At 45.3% G+C, this 18,289-nt stretch overlaps 1 protein-coding gene across 2 annotated transcripts in view; it reads right to left on the bottom strand.

Annotated features, from left to right (window-relative positions):
- Positions 1–956: 956 nt before the first annotated feature.
- LOC147435685 (uncharacterized) overlaps positions 957–18,289 on the bottom strand; it is an 84,043-nt gene continuing 66,710 nt past the window's right edge. For both annotated transcript variants that reach the window (XM_086488676.1, XM_086488677.1), the window contains 2 exons: positions 1,569–1,650; positions 957–1,402 (listed from right to left, as the gene is read on the bottom strand). In XM_086488676.1, coding sequence (XP_086344802.1) covers positions 1,382–1,402; positions 1,569–1,650 — 103 coding nt within the window. In that variant the 3' untranslated portion in view covers positions 957–1,381. The remainder of the gene's footprint in view (positions 1,403–1,568; positions 1,651–18,289) is intronic.

Genomic DNA, 18,289 nt, shown 5'->3' with positions numbered 1-18,289 from the left:
GAAATAGTGGCCAAGCAAGCACTGGAGGATCTAGGAACACATGGCTTTGCAAATATATCAACAAGATGACCTGTCATTTAGAGACAATCTGAGCCCACTTAAGATCAGTAGAGTGGATTCATGGGTCATCTCTCTCTCTCTCTCTCTCTCTCTCTCTCTCTCTCTCTCTCTCTCTCTCTCTCTCTCTCTCCGGGGCCAGTTTGAGAGACTTCAGGGCAGCTCCGATCGCATGCCGGAGCGCCGAGAGGCTTACTTGTGACTTTGGCCCTCGGGGCCTTTCTTCACCATGGTCTAGGGTGCCTAGATGGCACTACTGGCCACCAGTGTGGCTATTTCCTCCTCCCATCTCGTGATTTAGCCCTCATTTGTACATATACCTAGATGAATCCAAGATAAGCCCAGATTCACCCTTGAAGGAAAGTGCAAGGTATAGACCCATGGTAGTCACCCACAAGACAATATAACCATCAGCTCCATCATGCATAGTATTGACTAAATACAACGACATCTCCACTAACGTCGTCAGTGCCCAATAGTGGGTGTAGAACTAGGTACTAACATATGCTCCCCAACACAACATACACCACACGCACACACACGAGCATACATTGACACAAAGTTCAGCGTGCTGAGTTTCTATCATGACTCCACAGATCAAGGGCAGACTGAGCCCTCATTGTACATACTTTGTTTTGTCACTGGGAGAGTCTCCCTATGTTTGTGATGTAGGCCTCTTTAGTAGAGGTGGTTTGTAGCCCTATGGACAGTTTTATTAACTAATGAAAGGATCTTTTTCTGGGGGGGGGGGGGGGGGGGGGGGGGGGGGGAACAGGTGACCGTTATAATAGTAACCCTTATTTAGGAACTCTCTCCCCCACATAGTAATGATGCTTTTCTTTTGCTCAATCCCCCCATAGCTGTAACAAACAGATTGTAAGATTCATATAACCAGCTCGCAAAGGCAACATCACAGCGGTTCAGATTCACCTGTAGTCTATAAATAGTAGAAAGTGGGCACGATCCAGTTTATGTGGTTGATGTATATTTATGAATCAAAGAGTTCGGCCAAAGTTTTCATTCAGTACGTATAATACTGTAGAGAATATGGATTTTGAAATTTTGCAGTATGCAGGAATCCAATCAAATGAATAATGGCATTTGAATGCAGAACCTTTTAGTTTTCATTTCCCCCAGACTTGAGAAAAGCCTTCTTGATTTGGTATAAGCAGTATCTGAATTGTGTCTCCATAGCATGAAAAATTCAATATGGTGACAGGCTGGTAGCACGGCAGCACCAGCAAGTCTTGCACCGCCAATAGCAAGCCTACTGCCCCTGCTATGCCATCAACACCCAGTACAAAGCTTTGATATAACAAACGCATCAATGTAAAGGCTTCAACCCCTGTAAAGCATTCACTTTGTCAGCCGTAAGACACCACCTAAGAAACCTCATACACTTGAAACAACATTTAGGTTCCCCTAAAAGATACTTATCATGATTGAAAAGGAATCCCTCACTTAACTTTAATGGTCTAGCATTAAGCATTTTGACAAGAAGAGATGCATACCTTTGATGCCCTAAGCTCATTGACTGGCAGAAGAATACTTTTGTCGGAAGTCATGACCTTAGAAAGGGCCCCAGTACTAATCCTGACAAATAACCATAACATAATGGCATCAGAGTTCCCTCTCAGAGGTGTTAATTCCTTGAATTACAGTCCATAAACACATCCTCTAGAAAAAAAAAAAAAAAACCACTTCTAATCCCATCAAATGTCAAATATCTTGTATTGAAAAAGACATTCAGTTACCTAATAGATTATAGATCAACCTACCCACTGCAAACCTACACTCAAGAAGATCGCATTGGAAAGAACAGAGAGTGGGCAGGTACGGCCACCACCTTTATACCTCGTCTGCTGCAATTTTTAAAAGTGTATCTCCAACTAGGTAGAGCTGCTAGGTGCAACCAAGAAATGGGTAGCTTTTTGCCATTGCATACAGACCAGTTCAATGACAGTGGCGATAACTGCCCGGAGAAACAACTGTCCACAATATGGGCCAAAAGCCACCAGCCAGCGTCAGCTGCCACCATACAACTAATGGCAAAACGAGGATAAGGCAACTGTAGACGAGCATGAGGGTGAAGAAGCTACAGGGAGACACCAAAACTCCAACAACCAATCTCCAAAAAGGGGAAGAAGTAGCCCTCAACAGGTGACAGCAGCCATCAGACATGGCACAGGCCACTAGCCACGCTAGCTAGTACTCACCTGTGTAATTGCTGGTCGAGAACAGAGGAAGCAAACAGAGGGCAGAAGGTACTGACTCTCGCTCGTGCTTCTCTCCTCAACTTGATAAAGGCTTCTTCTGCGACCACAAGCTGAGCTGAGCTTTCGCTCTCTCTCGTCTTAGCAATAAGTGCTAAGGCCTAAGGCTTACGACGATTGCAAGGGTTTATTTAAGCAAGCAAAGGGCCTGCCTACTTATTCTACAAGGAGGCGGGCTGCTTATTGAGGAAGCAGGGGATGAGCTTCTTCATACAAGCAGGGGTTCAGCTTTTGGAGACATTCACAATGAGAGCCTACACAATAACCCCGAATCTTCGTCAAGGGCTCTCACCTGCAGCGTGCTTACAAGTATTGTTGTCACCAGCGTGTGACTACTATCTATCCTTTTTGTTGATTTCTTTCTTATTATTTATTTGCTTTCACTTTTTGGAAATACCCCTCGGGAAATCTAACTGCCCTGCATTGCATAGCTAGTGTGGAACTGTCCAAAGGGAGTCCAGGCCTGGGGGCAAGAGACCACTAAGGTTGGACAAGGACTATGGTTAGCCAAAGTGGGGTCATTGACTAGCCAAAGTGGAATCCTTTGCTACAGAGGCTACATTTCAATTCTGGGTGTGGCTGCAGTGTACAAAGGGGGTCAGATGACCTAGAAAGATACAATGGCAACATCTCCTAAAATTTAGGGAACTGCTATTTTGGGACCTGAAAATGTGTCCGCGTCATTACCTTCGGAATGACAAGGGGAACATTTTATTACCCTGCCGTGAAGTCAACCGGGCAACCGGACGGGAGATTTTTAGGCGGCAACCCCGAAACGGGAAATAGCTTGTAAATGTGCCAAGTCGCAAATTTCTGTGCACTTTCATCATGCAAGAAGAAGTGGCGCTGAATTTATAGCTGGGAGCCTCATTTTGCAAGTTCTTGTCACAGGTTAAGAGCTATGGAGTGCTTCCTTTCCCTCTTATGTACAATGCGGTGCCAGGAGTGATGCCCTGCACGCTACGCACTGCCCTCTCTCTCCCCTATGGCAGTATGTTATGCCCCTCTAGTGGGCTTTTCAATTGACCAATGTACAGTTGTGTGGCTTCATGCGCGATTGCCGAGGCAAGAGCCTCTTGCACAGGTACTGGATTAGCTAGCGGCTAATCCCCGCAGGAACAGTTGAATTCGGAGAGGTTTCACATCAGAAATCTCGTCCGATTCAAAGGGCAAGTAGCCCTACAAGTGCGGGAGCTCGAGGGCTTGCTACGGATGCGACCGGCACGCGAAAAGGAGCCCGAAACAGTAAATTACAGCCTGCTGGTAGTGGTTGCAATAACCCTGGTGCCTTTTGCCTATCAAACTTGACCTTCTGGCAAATTAGGCATTCTCGCACAAAGGCATCCACATCTCTTCTCAATGTAGGCCACTAGAAGAATGTCTCAACCGCTTTAATTGTAGCATCGATACCACCATGCCCTGCATACGGTGGGACATGACTCTCTTCCATAACTTTGCGTCGCAATGGCTTTGTGACACACAATCTGCCATGCATCATCATGAACCCGTCTTTAAGAAGATAGTGTTCATGACGTTGTCCATCCATTAGCTGCTCGAAGACCCTTGCAAAATCTTCATCATTTGCATACTGTTCTCTCATATCATCAAGTTCATGATGATAAGGAATCGACACAGCTGAAATTTGTGGCTTCCTTGACAAGGCATCAGCCACAACGTTCTTCTTGCCTTCCATATGCACAATCTGAAAATGAAACATCGACAAGATATTTGCCCATCGCATATGCTTTTCAGATAACTTTGTCTGTATCAAGAAGTATCGCAAGGTCTGATGGTCCATTTGGACAACGAAATCTACACCTAGCAAGTAGTGTTTCCAACTTAAGAGCGCATGAATCACAGCTAGTAACTCTTTCTCATAGGCCTGCATGGTCATCTCTGGCCCTTGCAAAATTCTGCTCTCATAGGCTACTACCCTGCCATCTTGCATTAGCACTGCACCAATGCTACTACCACAGGCGTCACACTGGACCACAAATGACTTCCTAAGATCTGGCAACACAATGACTGGATCTGAAGTCATCTTTTCCTTTAAGAGATTAAAAGCTGAAATCTCTTTCTGTGTGCATCTAAAGGTGACTGCCTTCTTTTGAAGAGCATGTAAAGGTGAAGCAATCTCAACGAAATTTCGGATAAACCTTTTGTAATAGGAGCATAGTCCCAAGAAACTTCGGACATCATCCACCGTCTTCAAATCTGGCCATGACTTGATCGCTTCAACTTTTGCAGGATCCATTCTGACACCATCCTTTGAGACAATGTGTCCCAGAAAGTGAATCTCTTCCAGAAAAAACTCACTTTTCTTTGCATTGATGAGCAACCTATGACTGCGTAGCTCTTTGAGCACAATGGGCAAGTGATGCCTATGCTCCTCTTCATTCTTTGAGTAGACTATTATGTCATCAAAGAATGTACCAACAAACTGCTGGTGTGGACGGAAAATTCAGTCCATCATCCTATTGAATGTAGCAGGAGCATTAGTGAGACCAAAGGGAATCACTAAAAATTCGTAAAGGCCAAATGTCGTTCTAAAAGCAGTCTTGTGCACATCCTCTGATCTAATGCGGATTTGATGGTACCCACTCTTTAGATCTATCCTGCTAAACATAGCTGCTCCCTCTAATTTGTCCATAATATCATCAATTCTAGGTATAGGGAACCTATTCTTGATGGTATTCTTGTTCAATGCACGGTAGTCGATGCACATACGCCATGAGCCATCCTTTTTCTGCACCAACAACACTGGAGAACAGAATGGAGATGAACTGGGTTGAATCAGCCCCTTTTCTAACAGCTCTTGTACTTGGCCCATTATCTCTTTCTGCTGAGCCGCACTAACCCTGTATGGAGGTTTATTTGGTGGGCTACTGCCTGACACTAAATCTATCGCATGGTCCTCGGGTCTCTCTGGCGGTAATTGAGACGGTAATGAATCGGAAAAACAGTCACTATACTGTTGTAAAAACATTGACCTTTCTTTATCTAGCACAGATAAATTTGATTCATCACAATCTGACACTTCACGTGCAAAAACCAAGTACGCAGAAAGATGCTTTTTCATTACAGAAGTAATAGCAGAAGCTGATACAGTGGGAATGGACTCCCCTTTAAGCTTTACATCCAGAATGTGAGTCTTTCCCCTGCTCTGTACAGTGATCTTTTTGTTGTAAGCATCCATGATTCCCTGTACACGAAACAACCAAGGAATACCTAACAACACATCACATCCGTCCAGTGGCATGATGTAAAATTCTTCAGCATCTACATAGGACTGGATATGTAGACGCAACTTTCCAATGATGGGTGTCACAGCCTCTGTATGGCCAGGACATGCCAAACCTGCCTCTGCTGTATACCCCATCTCTTCAGGCCTGATTCCCAACTTTGAAGCCAATTCTGGGGAAATGAAGTTGGCTTTGGCACCTGGATCAAAGAAGATAAGCACTGTTTGATCCCTGACCTTTCCCCATGCTCTGCAAAGCTCACTTGCATCTGAATTTGGCGAGTCGCCCACCATATCTGGCACTAGACCAACTATGGGCTTCTTTCCTTTCCTGTCCTCTTTGTCTTCAGAATCAGCTGGCCTTTTCTTTGTAGGACAGTTGTAAGCAATGTGGCCAGGCTGCTCACAGATAAAGCATTTGTTCTCTGACCTCAGGACCTTCTTTTGCTCTTCCGACTTGAAAACGTCTTTTCCATTTATTCGCTGGTCCTATTTCTGATTCAGCCGTAGCTTTATCTTTCCCTGCGTTGGCTGGCTCCTGAGTCACTTTAGGAACCTCCTTGGGAGCATACTTCTTCGCTAAATTTTTCTTGGCCGATCCTTCCTTGACGCCAATATTGAATTCACAATCTTCTCCCTTGAGCAAACCATTGCCAGTGTTTGCTACCTCGATGAGCTGCGTCAAAGTAGTGACTTTGGTCTTCGTGCAGTATTTTCTCAATCCTTTGGGTAGGCCACAACAATATTTTTCAATCTGTTCTGTCAATGGCACAAACCTATAGGAAGTTACTGGAAGTAGAGCTTTCCAAAACTTCCGATTGTAATCATCCAGATTCTTGCAAGTAGCAGCATTAAGCTGGTGCCATTCTGTCATGACATCTGCTTCAAAATCATCAGATAACCATGCTGCTGCAAAAATCTGCTTGAAAAAAATCCATGTGGACGGAGCTTGCCCTTGAAGCAATAAAGTTGTCCACCATTGTCCTGCATTCCCTGTCAAGAAAGTGGCTGCCTTGCGGACCTTTGAAGCCTCTGTAAAGTTTCCCCCTGCATAGGCCTTGTGAAACTGCTGGAGGAATGAGAGAGCCTTCTTCCTGTCATCAAACCCTGTAAAGGTCTTGAAAGTCACACCTTTGCCACCTTCTTTGTACGGAGTTGGCCTCTCCAGCGGTGTTAAATTGTCATATGGAAGTGACTGAAACATGGGAACACTGTTAGGGTTCATTTGTGTTTCCTAACCGCAATTAAGTTGACCTGGAAATGCCATATTTGGCTACTGATTTGTAATTCCAGCCATACCAAAATTTACCTGTGGCATCCCAAATTGGCCATGAGTGCTTTGAAACCTTGGTAGTATGCCCGTGACACCATACATGGGGTTAGGCATCATCGTTTGAGCACCCCCGAACACTGTTCCTGGCGTGTAAAACTGATTTCTAGGTGAATGACCAGCCATGCTCTGGAATACCGATCCACCTCCAAAATAGCCAGGATGTACTGAAGGTGGTGGGAAGACTTGTTGCATAGCCTGTAGGTTGCTTCCCTGCCCGTTAGAACCAGCTATAGGCTGCTGAAAAGTGGCTGGTTGAACTGGTACAGCTTGAAAGACTGGCATCTCAGCCACCTGTTCTTGCACCTTATGCACAGGTTGTGTAGACTGCATGTTCTCTGTCAAGTGTACAGGTGTTTCCATTGACTGTGCAGTATGAATCACCTGTGCTCGAGCCTTAACAGGCTTTTGATTATGATCCAGTGACCCAACTTGCTGAGACGGAAGAGGAGGTTGCAAAAAGGCTAAAAACCTCGAGTTCTACATTACTTGTGTGAACATAGCCACAGCAATAGCCAACTGGGTCCTGAATATATCATCATCCGTCTGTGATGGTCTTGAAGACTCACCCACTTCATGTGTCTCTTGACCCTGTGAAGAGGAAACCTCTTCAGTCACATCATCTGGTCTGTCAGCCATAATTGCCATTCCCTGTGTCTGGTCTATGATCCCCTGTGTCTTCAAGCCCAAACTGACCAAGGTTCACTTCTATGGGAAAAAGTGATTTCATCTCGTCGATGGAACCATGTAACCGGCCTGTTCAATCCAAAAAGGGCGGTAGACTTTACTTTAAACCTTGATTTAGCTTTCACCCATTATTAGTCGTCTATTATACCTGCGCTATAGTGACACAAGAGAGGGGAATGGGATACAGATGCTAGAATGCACCTGTATGAGAAGACCGACACTAGATTGGCCCCTAACTTAGGTGCCCCTTTCGGTATTTCTTTATTGTTTAAAAGAGGGAATAAACGCTGTGGTTCTTTCCAAGCTGCCCCGCACAACCTTGGCTGAATTTTGACTGTTCTGGCCTAATTTCGACAACATAACTGTACTAGAACCCTTCATGGTCAGTATTCCCACGCATTAAATGACTTTCCCGACGCATACGGGCACTTTGCAAAACCTGGCGAGAATCTGCAGCACGCTGAATTCTCTGTTTTCAGCCCCAAAAATGCGCCAGATCACTTGTACAGCGGTCCCCTTGCGTCCCCGAACCTCCTGGGGGTATTAGGGTCTGTTTAGGGCCAAAACCCTAAACCTGCAAAAATACACAGCAGGCTGTAATTCACTGTTTCGGGCTCCGTTTCGCGTGCCGGTCGCATCCGTAGCAAGTCCTCGAGCTCACGCACCTGTAGGGCTACTTGCCCTTTGAATCGGACGAGATTTCTGGCGTGAAACCTCTCCGAATTCACCTGTACCTACGGGGGGATTAGCCGCTAGCTAATCCAATACCTGTACAAGAGGCTCTTGCCTCGGCAATCGTGCATGAACCCACACAACTGTACATTGGTCAAATGAAGAGCCCACTAGTGGGGCATAACAGACTGCCAAAGGGGAGAGAGAGGGCAGTGCGTAGCGTGCAGGGCATCACTCCTGGCACCGCACTGTGCATAAGAGGGAAAGCAAGCACTCCATAGCTCTTAACCTGTGACAAAACTGAAAATGAGGCTCTCCCCCTCCTAAATTCAGCGCCAACTCTTGTTGCATGAGGCAAGTGCACCAGAAGGTGCCACTTGGCACATTTACAAGAATTTTCCCGTTTCGGGGTTGCCGCCTAAAAATCTCCCAACCGGTTGCCCAGTTGACTTCACGACAGAGTAAGAAAATGTTCCCCTTGTCATTCCGGAGGTAATGACACCAACACATTTTCAGGTCCCAAAATAGCAGTTCCCTAAATTTTAGGAGATGCAACCATTGTATCTTGCTAGGTCATCCGACCCTCTTTGTACATTGCGGCCACATCCAGAACTGAAATGTAGCCTCTGTAGCAAAGGATTCCACTTTGGCTAGTCAATGACCCCACTTGGCTAACCATAGTCCTTGTCCAACCTTAGTGCTCTCTTGCCCTCAGGCCTGGACTCCCTCTGAACAGTTCCACACTAGCTATGCAATGCAGGGCAGTTAGATTTCCCGAGGGGTGTTTCCAAAAAGTGAAAGTAAATAGATAATAAGAAGGAAATCAACAAAAAGGATAGATAGTAGTCACACGCTGATGACACAGAGACCCGAGGACCATGCGATAGATTTGGTGCCAAGCAGTAGCCTACCAAATAAGCCTCCATACAGGGTTAGTGCGGCTCAGCAGAAAGAGATAATGGGCGAAGTACAGGAGTTGTTAGAAAAGGGGCTGATTCAGCCCAGTTCATCCCCATTCTGTTCTCTAGTGTTGTTGGTGCACAAAAAGGATGGCTCGTGGCGTATGTGCATCGACTACCGTGCACTGAACAAGAATACCATCAAGAATAGGTTCCCTATACCTAGAATTGATGATATTTTGGACAAATTAGAGGGAGCAGCTATGTTTAGCAGGATAGATCTAAAGAGTGGGTACCATCAGATCCGCTTTCGACCAGAAGATGTGCACAAGACTGCCTTTAGAACAACGTTTGGCCTTTACTAATTTTTAGTGATGCCCTTTGGTCTCACAAATGCTCCTGCTACGTTCAATAGGATGATGGACAGAATTTTCCGTCCACACCAGCAGTTTGTTGGTTCATTCTTTGATGACATGATAGTCTACTTAAAGAATGAAGAGGAGCATAGGCATCACTTGGCCATTGTGTTCAAAGAGCTACGCAGTCATAGGTTGCTCATCAATGCAAAGAAAAGTGAATTTTTTCTGGAAGAGATTCATTTTCTCGGACACATTGTCTCAAAGGATAGTGTCAGAATGGATCCTGCTCAGGCTGAAGCGATCAAGTCATGGCCAGATTTGAAGACGGTGCACGATGTATGAAGTTTGCTTAGGACTATGCTCCTATTACAGAAGGTTTATCCGAAATTTCGCTGAGATTGCTTCACCTTTACATGCTCCTCAAAAGAAGGCGACCTTTAGATGGACACAGAAAGAGATTTCAGCTTTTAATCTCTTAAAGGAAAATATGACTTCAGATCCAGTCATTGTGTTGCCAGATCTTATTAAGTCATTTGTGGTCCAGTGTGACGCTTGCGGTAGTAGCATTGGGGTAGTGCTAATGCAAGATGGCAAGGTAGTAGCCTATGAGAGTAGAATCTTGCGAGGGCTAGAAAAGACTATGCAAGTCTATGAAAAAGAACTGCAGGCCGTGATTCATGCGCTCTTAAGTTGGAAACACTACCTGCTAGGTGCAGACTTTGTTGTCCAAACGGACCATCATACCTTGCGATACTTCTTGACACAGGCAAAGTTATCTGAGAAGCATATGCGATGGGCAAATATCTTGTCCATGTTCCACTTTCAGATTGTGCATGTGGAAGGCAAGAAGAACGTTGTGGCTGATGCCTTGTCAAGGAAGCCACAAATTTCAGCTATGTCGATTCCTTATCATCATGAACTTGATGATATGAGAAAATAGTATGCAAATGATGAATATTTTGCAATGGTCTTCGAGCAGCTAATGGATGGACAACGTCATGAACACTATCTTCTCAAAGATGGGTTCATGATGATGCATGGCAGATTGTGTGTCACAAAGCCATTGCGACACAAAGTTATGGAAGAGAGTCATGTCCCACCGTATGCAGGGCATCGTGGTATCGATGCTACAGTTAAAGCGGTTGAGACATTCTTCTACTGGCCTACATTGAGAAGAGATGTGGATGCCTTTGTGCGAGAATGCGTAATTTGCCAGAAGGTCGAGTTTGACAGGCAAAAGGCCTCAGGGTTATTGCAACCACTACCTATTCCAGATAAACCATGGGGCAGTATTGCTATGGATTTTATCTTTGATCTTCCGAGAACGCAGACAGGAAACGATGGTATTTGGACCATCATTTGCAGATTCAGCAAGCAGGCTCATTTTATTCTTGTCAGGAAGAAGATAAAGCCAAATCAGATGGCACGCTTGTTTCTAAGCAATATTTTCAAGTATCATGGCATGCCACAGTCGATTGTTAGCGACCGTGATCCACGCATGACAAGTTTGTTATGGAGAGGCTTGTTTGAGAATATGGGCACAACGCTCCAATTCTCTTCGTCATTTCATCCTCAAACAGATGGGCAGTCAGAAGAGGCAAATTCTACTGTCCTAGATCTGTTGAAGTGCTATGTGTCAGAGCATAAAGGAAAGTGGGAGCAATATTTGCCATTGGTAGAGTATGCATAAAATAATACAGTGCATTCATCAACTCGCAAGGCACCTTTTGAGATAGTTGAAGGTGGCAAGAAAGTTCCTCCCATACTTCATACAAAGGACAAGATATTTGAAGCAGATAAGTATGTTCAGGACATGGATGAAATGTACAAGAAGGTCAAAGTGGCCTTAGAAAAGACTCGGGCAAAGCAAAGGAAAGCAGTTGATCGTCACCGTCGTGAAGTGGTATTTTCACTTGGTGATTGGGTGCTTCTACGCTTTGAAAAGGCAAGGTTAAACAAGATGAAGGGCAAGGAAAGATTGTTTCCAAAGCTCAGCATGCATTACTATGGGCCTTTTCAAGTGTGCGACATAATTAGTGATGTTGCATATAGGCTGAAATTGCCTGACAGTTGGAAGATTCACAATGCGTTCCATGTGAGTCTTCTCAGACCCTATGTGGATGATGTGCCAGAAGATATGCCAGCTGAAGATCAGCCGGAAGTCGAGGAACTTGTTGAGATCTTGGTCTCGGAACATAAAGAAAGAAAAGTGAAAGGCAAGGTTGCTAGGCATTACTTGGTAAAGTTCAGAAACTATCCACCAATGGATGCTAAGTGGATGGAAGAAGGTGAACTTGCAGAGTCACCAACTGTGTTATCACTTTACCTTGAAGCCTTCGATTTGCAACCTACCTTGACCCCTGAGTTTCAAAGCTACATGGATTGTCAGTGTGACAATGGCTTTTGTAACAAATGATGTACATGGTATTTAAAGTGAGCTCAAATCAAGTACATGTTACATGAATGTTAGAGCTGTACAGATTGTCACTTTGGCAATTGCTCTTATGGAATGTCCAAAAGTTTGGTTAGTGCTATAGAAGTGAGTATTTCTTGTCAGTTTGTCAAGGATAAAGTAATTGCTTCTATTAATGGGTACATGTGTAACTGCATTCTTAAACTGTCGGTTTGGGTATGCTCGAAAGTGTTACTGAGCCCAACGTGTACTATAAGACAGTGGAAAAATGTGTGCCTACCATTTTGTCATTGGAGAGTTAGTGACTCAGAGCAATGGTAGAGTGCGAAGCTACCACTATGTCATTGGGACAGGGTTCATCACACGCAGGCAATACATGTGTCGACGAGGTGTTGAATACACCAGGGTTGACAATGAGCATGTATGTGTCGTACATATGTCGACAGGTGTTGAATACATCAGTGTTGACTGTGAGCATGTACGACATAGATGCAAACGAGGACGTTTGAGATTTCAAGAGGGGGGTATGTCACCAGCGTGTGACTACTATCTATCCTTTTTGTTGATTTCTTTCTTATTATTTATTTACTTTCACTTTTTGGAAATACCCCTCGGGAAATCTAACTGCCCTGCATTGCATAGCTAGTGTGGAAATGTCCAAAGGGAGTCCAAGCCTGAGGGCAAGAGACCACTAAGGTTGGACAAGGACTATGGTTAGCCAAAGTGGAGTCATTGACTAGCCAAAGTGGAATCCTTTGCTACAGAGGCTACATTTCAATTTTGGGTGTGGCTGCAGTGTACAAAGGGGGTCAGATGACCTAGAAAGATACAATGGCAGCATCTCCTAAAATTTAGGGAACTGCTATTTTGGGACCTGAAAATGTGTCCGCGTCATTACCTCCGGAATGACAAGGGGAACATTTTATTACTCTGCCGTGAAGTCAACCGGGCAACCGGACGGGAGATTTTTAGGCGGCAACCCCGAAACGGGAAATAGCTTGTAAATGTGCCAAGTGGCACATTTCTGTGCACTTTCCTCATGCAAGAAGAAGTGGCGCTGAATTTATAGCTGGGAGCCTCTTTTGCAAGTTCCTGTCACAGGTTAAGAGCTATGGAGTGCTTCCTTTCCCTCTTATGTACAATGCGGTGCCAGGAGTGATGCCCTGCACGCTACGCACTGCCCTCTCTCTCCCCTATGGCAGTATGTTATGCCCCTCTAGTGGGCTTTTCAATTGACCAATGTACAGTTGTGTGGCTTCATGCGCGATTGCCGAGGCAAGAGCCTCTTGCACAGGTACTGGATTAGCTAGCGGCTAATCCCCCGCAGGAACAGTTGAATTCGGAGAGGTTTCACGTTAGAAATCTCGTCCGATTCAAAGGGCAAGTAGCCCTACACGTGCGGGAGCTCGAGGGCTTGCTACGGATGCGACCGGCACGTGAAACGGAGCCCGAAACAGTAAATTACAGCCTACTGTGTATTTTTGCAGGTTTAGGGTTTTGGGCCTAAATGGACCCTAATACCCCCAGGAGGTTCGGGGACGCGAGGGGACCGCTGTACAGGTGATCTGGCGCATTTTCGGGGCTGAAAACAGAGAATTCAGCGTGCTGCAGATTCTCGCCAGGTTTTGCAAAGTGCCCGTATGCGTCGGCAAAGTCATTCAATGCGTGGGAATACTGACTGTGAAGGGTCCTAGTACAGTTATGCTGCCGAAATCGGGCCGGAACAGTTGAAATTCAGCCAAGCTTGTGCGGGGCAGCTTGTAGGGAACCACAGCATTTATTCCCTCTTTTAAACAATAAAGAAATACCGAAAGGGGCGCCTAAGTTAGGGGCCGATCTGGTGTCGGTCTACTCATACAGGTGCAATCTAGCAGCCTGTATCCCTTTCCCCTTTGTTGTGTCTTGAAAGTACAGGTAAAGTGGGCGACAAATTAAATGGGTGAAAGCAAATAAGGTTTAAGTCAAAGGTCTACCGCCCTTTTTGGATTAAACAGGCCGGTTTCAATTGCTGATGTCCAACTAGCGTCTGTTGTCACAAGGTGATGACCTGGCATGACCGACTGGACAAAACCCCAGTTAAAATGAAAGTTTCCAGTTATAAGTTGTTCCAATTAATGGGGTCATGTTCTATGGGGCCCATGGGACACTAGAACTTTAATGAAGAATCCCCCTGCCCAGCGCTGTACGGATTCCCGAGATATGCAGGAACATGCTGACATGGCACAACATACGGAATTCCGTAATTTGTGGCGCGATTGCGCTAGCAGCTTTTGGGATCAGTGCTTTTTGAACCTGAAGCTTTTCATGCAGTTCTTTTCGGCCAGAGGCCTTCATAAGAATTGCCAGGGCCTCATTCTCCCTCACATTTGCTTGGGAGCACTGAGCAGAGAGAGGATCCTCAGACATTGTACTTTGCAAAGCATTAATATAAAAAGAAATAGAAAAAGGGGAGCCAGACTTTGGGGCCAATCTCTCTGGGCAGAACTACACCAGGCCTTGTTATCTCTCTTAGTTGTGATTAAGTTTATGAAGTTGTTTTCAGTTTCTCTCGCGTGTGTTGTGCCACATTCTAGAGTTGGGCTGTCCAAGTCTGTTACAGTGATATCAGAGCTCAGTGGATTTTCCTTCTACGGAGAATCCGATCCCTTCTATCGCGACACACATGGAATCAATTGGAAGAATCCCGCAAGGCGCAAACTATTCCACCTCATCATTCAGGTTCGGGTGAAAACACGGAAGAATCAAACGAACGACAACCACCTTTTGTCGACTTGGAAGGAGAGTATCGGCCAGCTCCGCCCACGGAATATGAACCAATGGAGATGAAGCATCACCAGCAGGTTGATGCATGTGTCAACAGACGCTCCAATATTCAAAAGATCCTTAGTATCCGAAATTTTTGACCAAGCATCCGATCGACAAAATGCATTCTCAATGGCGCTCTGCCATCAATTCACCTCTGAAGCCAGCTTTGAAGAAAACACCCACTCTGAGGAAGATCTCAAAAGTATTCAGACAGTTCAGATGAGGACTCATGCTCTTCTGAGAGTTCAGACTCCGATGAGCAAACATTCTATTCTTAGAGGAAGCATTTCTATCGAGCGATTTTCTCGAGAAAAAGGCAAAGAAGACGAAACGTTTTAAGGAGGGTGGACAAGCCCTAAAGTTTAATACCTTTTCAGGTTTTTGAGATACCCGTAAGGCCCTCACTTTCATCCAATTGTTCGACATAGCTTACTCTGGAGGACGCTATTCACAACACTCCAATGTTAGGAGGGTAGCATCTTATCTAAAGGGAAACGCGCAAACATGGTCTACCCCACTCTTACGAAAGGAAGCACCAACGAAGTGGCTACAGTTCAAACGACTTTTTACCTCTTCTTGGCTCACTCCAGAGTACGAACATGATGTGATCATTCCTCGCTTCAAGGTTTCCCAGTAGTAAATTAATCAAACGGATCTACAACAAAAAAAATGTGTGCGTGTGTGTGTGCGTGTGTTCGGGGGGGGGGGGGGGGGGGGGGGGGGGGGGGTTGAGTGTGTTAATAAAAAGAGAAAAGTGATATAACCCTTTGTGATGGCAACAGATGCCAGCGATTATGCCGTCAAGACAGCCAACTTGTAAGATTTGCAATTCGCAAGCTCAAGGGCATGCAAACCTGCTACTCCACACAGGAGAAGGAACTAGTCATCCATGCATTGACAATTTGGCGATATTACCTCTATGATGCCCGCTTCATGGTGTGGATTGACCACCATCCATTGAAATCTATCTGTAATCAGCCCAACCTTCGAGGTCGAAAGGCAAGGTGAGCCAAACTCATGCAGGAGTTCGACTTTGAGATACACTACCAACACGATAGCCGACGCCGTTAGTAGGTTCTTAGAGGTGACTATTGATGCGTAGCCCAGAAGCACGCGTGGAGTGGACGCCCGTCATCTGGCTATAGAGAGAAAGGTAGCGGAAAAAGTATTCCATTTCTGGTGGATTACTTTTAAGCAAGGCAAAGTGTGCTTGCTCACTGATGAGGATATCTGCGAGAAGATTTTGTTGTCACGATGCTCCAAGTGCGGGTGTCACAAAGTGATACCATGGCATGCCCAATTGGAAAGAAATGGCTGAAAGGACAAGAGAAAGTGAACTCAAAAGAACCCAGAAAGTGTGTCCGAGGGGCCTAAGCAGGAGGAGTTAGAGTTTTTTTTCTTTTAATCTATCTCTAACCAAATTATGGAGCACCAGCCGAGGGGCCTAAAACCCTAAAAACATCAAAAGCTTGATTTCTTGTTGATTTCCATAAATCGCGCTGACGGGGTTGACATGGCAACTGTACGGATTTTCGCGTTTTGCGTTTGCTGCAATTGGTAATTTTTACGCATGCTTTTAGGGATGAGAGCTTTTGGATCTGATACTTTTGGGGCTCTGCTTTTAAGCATCCCTTGTAAGTTTCTAAGTGCCCAGATAATGCAGAAGCTTTTACTTTTGGATAGAGATTGGATGGGTTAAAAACAAGCCAAAAGAACATAGAAACCTTTGTTGCATTTTAAGTGACCCCAATGTCGTTTGGGCGGCTACTAAGTGCCCCAGGTCAACCCCTGGGGATTTAGCTTCGAGCAGAGACAAAGGAAGGGAACTCTAGAGTTTTCTAGTAAAACCGAAGTGGATAAACCCCTAAATCTTTGGTCGATGGGTTGATGAAATTTGCTAAGCTATTTGGGATGAGAGTTTCAAAGGAGGTTAACCCGCTTAACGTGTCATGACATTAGAACCTGATAAAACTAAAAGGCCGCAACGCATAACTTCACCTGGACCCTCAAGAGTTGTACTTTGCAAAGCATAATTTCAAAGGAGGTTAACCCGCTTAACGTGTCATGACATTAGAACCTGATAAAACTAAAAGGCCGCAACGGATAACTTCACCTGGACCCTCAAGAGTTGTACTTTGCAAAGCATAATAATAAAGAAATATCGAAAGGGGTGCGAGTCTTTGGGGCCAGTGCGTCTTGGCTCGGAACTCCGTCGTCACGTGTCAACTCCCCTCTTCTCTCTCTCTCTCTTTAGGTTCCATGATTTTGCAGTGTCTATTCGTGTGTTTCTATTAATTTCTCGCTTGGAGTGTCCAAGCCTGTAATAGTGGCGTCAGAGCTCAGAACGATTTGTCTTCTACGGAGGATCCGATCCCTTCTAAAGCACACATGGGTTCTCGCGGAGAATCTAACAAAGAAAACACCCCTCCGACTGTTGGTCGCCGAGGAGATGAAGAAAAGATGAACCCCAACGCGGAACAAAAGAAACCAACGAAGATTTTGTCAAACTTTCGACGGGGAATCTCGACAGAACAGAGTACAAAAACGTCAACTGCAAATCGACATGTGTGAGAAGATTGATCAAGTACTCCAAAGATCCGAAATATGTGAATCAAATTCATTCAAGATGGTGAGAGGCCATCGATTCTCCTCTCAAGACAGTAAGCAAGTTGAAAGAAAAACCGAGTGCAAAAAAGCAGAAACTGTACTTGCAGAAAGAGTTTGACAAAGCTCTTGAAATGAAGATGAACCAGTTAATGAAAGGCTTGAAGCTCTCTTGAAAGAAGAGGAAATTGGCGGATTTCCCTGGTTATTTGGGCCGAAAGTCGACTTTGGAGGTGGTAAGTAAATCTAAGAAGTATGTTTGTTTCGAGAATGACCCAAATTTTTATGTGTCTTCAGAGAGTTCCAACAGTTTTTTTTTCCAAGAAAGAGATCCTTCTATTAGTTAAGGAAACTACCCATAGGGCTACAACAATCATAAGGGGAGACTCCCAATGAAAAAACAACATATGTACAATGAGGCTAAATCAGGAGACGGGAGGAGGGAAAAGCAACACAAGTGGACGGTAGTGCCATCTGAGCACACCATGGACCACGGTAAAGAAAGGCCCAAGGCGCCATAGTCGAAGGAACGCCTTCTACACTCCTACATGCAGTCGGAGCTTCCCTGGAGTCTCTCGAACTGTCTCCTCAAAGCCTGAATCACCTCTAGCGAAAATCTAGAACAATCTCTACTGGTGGCAGAAGGCGAGCCTCAAAGATGCGGAAGCAGCGGGCCGGCCAGATGAACCAGAGTGTCAGGCCATAGACGAGCTCCCAACACTCCTCTCTCTCACTGCACCACTCCTGTGGAGTAAGCTCTTTAGCAGGCTGGAGTGTAGGTCGACCCCCCTGTATCACTAACATCCTGCTGGTGGAGGATAGCTCAAACTGTAATGCAGGGCCCGTGAGAGTGGACCAAGCAGCTGCCCCCCAAGTGTACTGTCGTGTTGTGGAAAGAGCTGGCATCAGCCTAGACGGAAGCCAAACCTGTTGTGCCATAGGGTAGTCC

Source organism: Adiantum capillus-veneris, chromosome 18, assembly GCF_014529385.1.
Source record: "Adiantum capillus-veneris isolate H3 chromosome 18, ASM1452938v2, whole genome shotgun sequence".
In the NCBI taxonomy this organism is placed as follows: Eukaryota; Viridiplantae; Streptophyta; class Polypodiopsida; order Polypodiales; family Pteridaceae; genus Adiantum; species Adiantum capillus-veneris.
The sequence above is the reverse complement of the archived record's forward strand: the minus strand, read 5'-3'. Positions and strand labels throughout refer to the sequence as shown.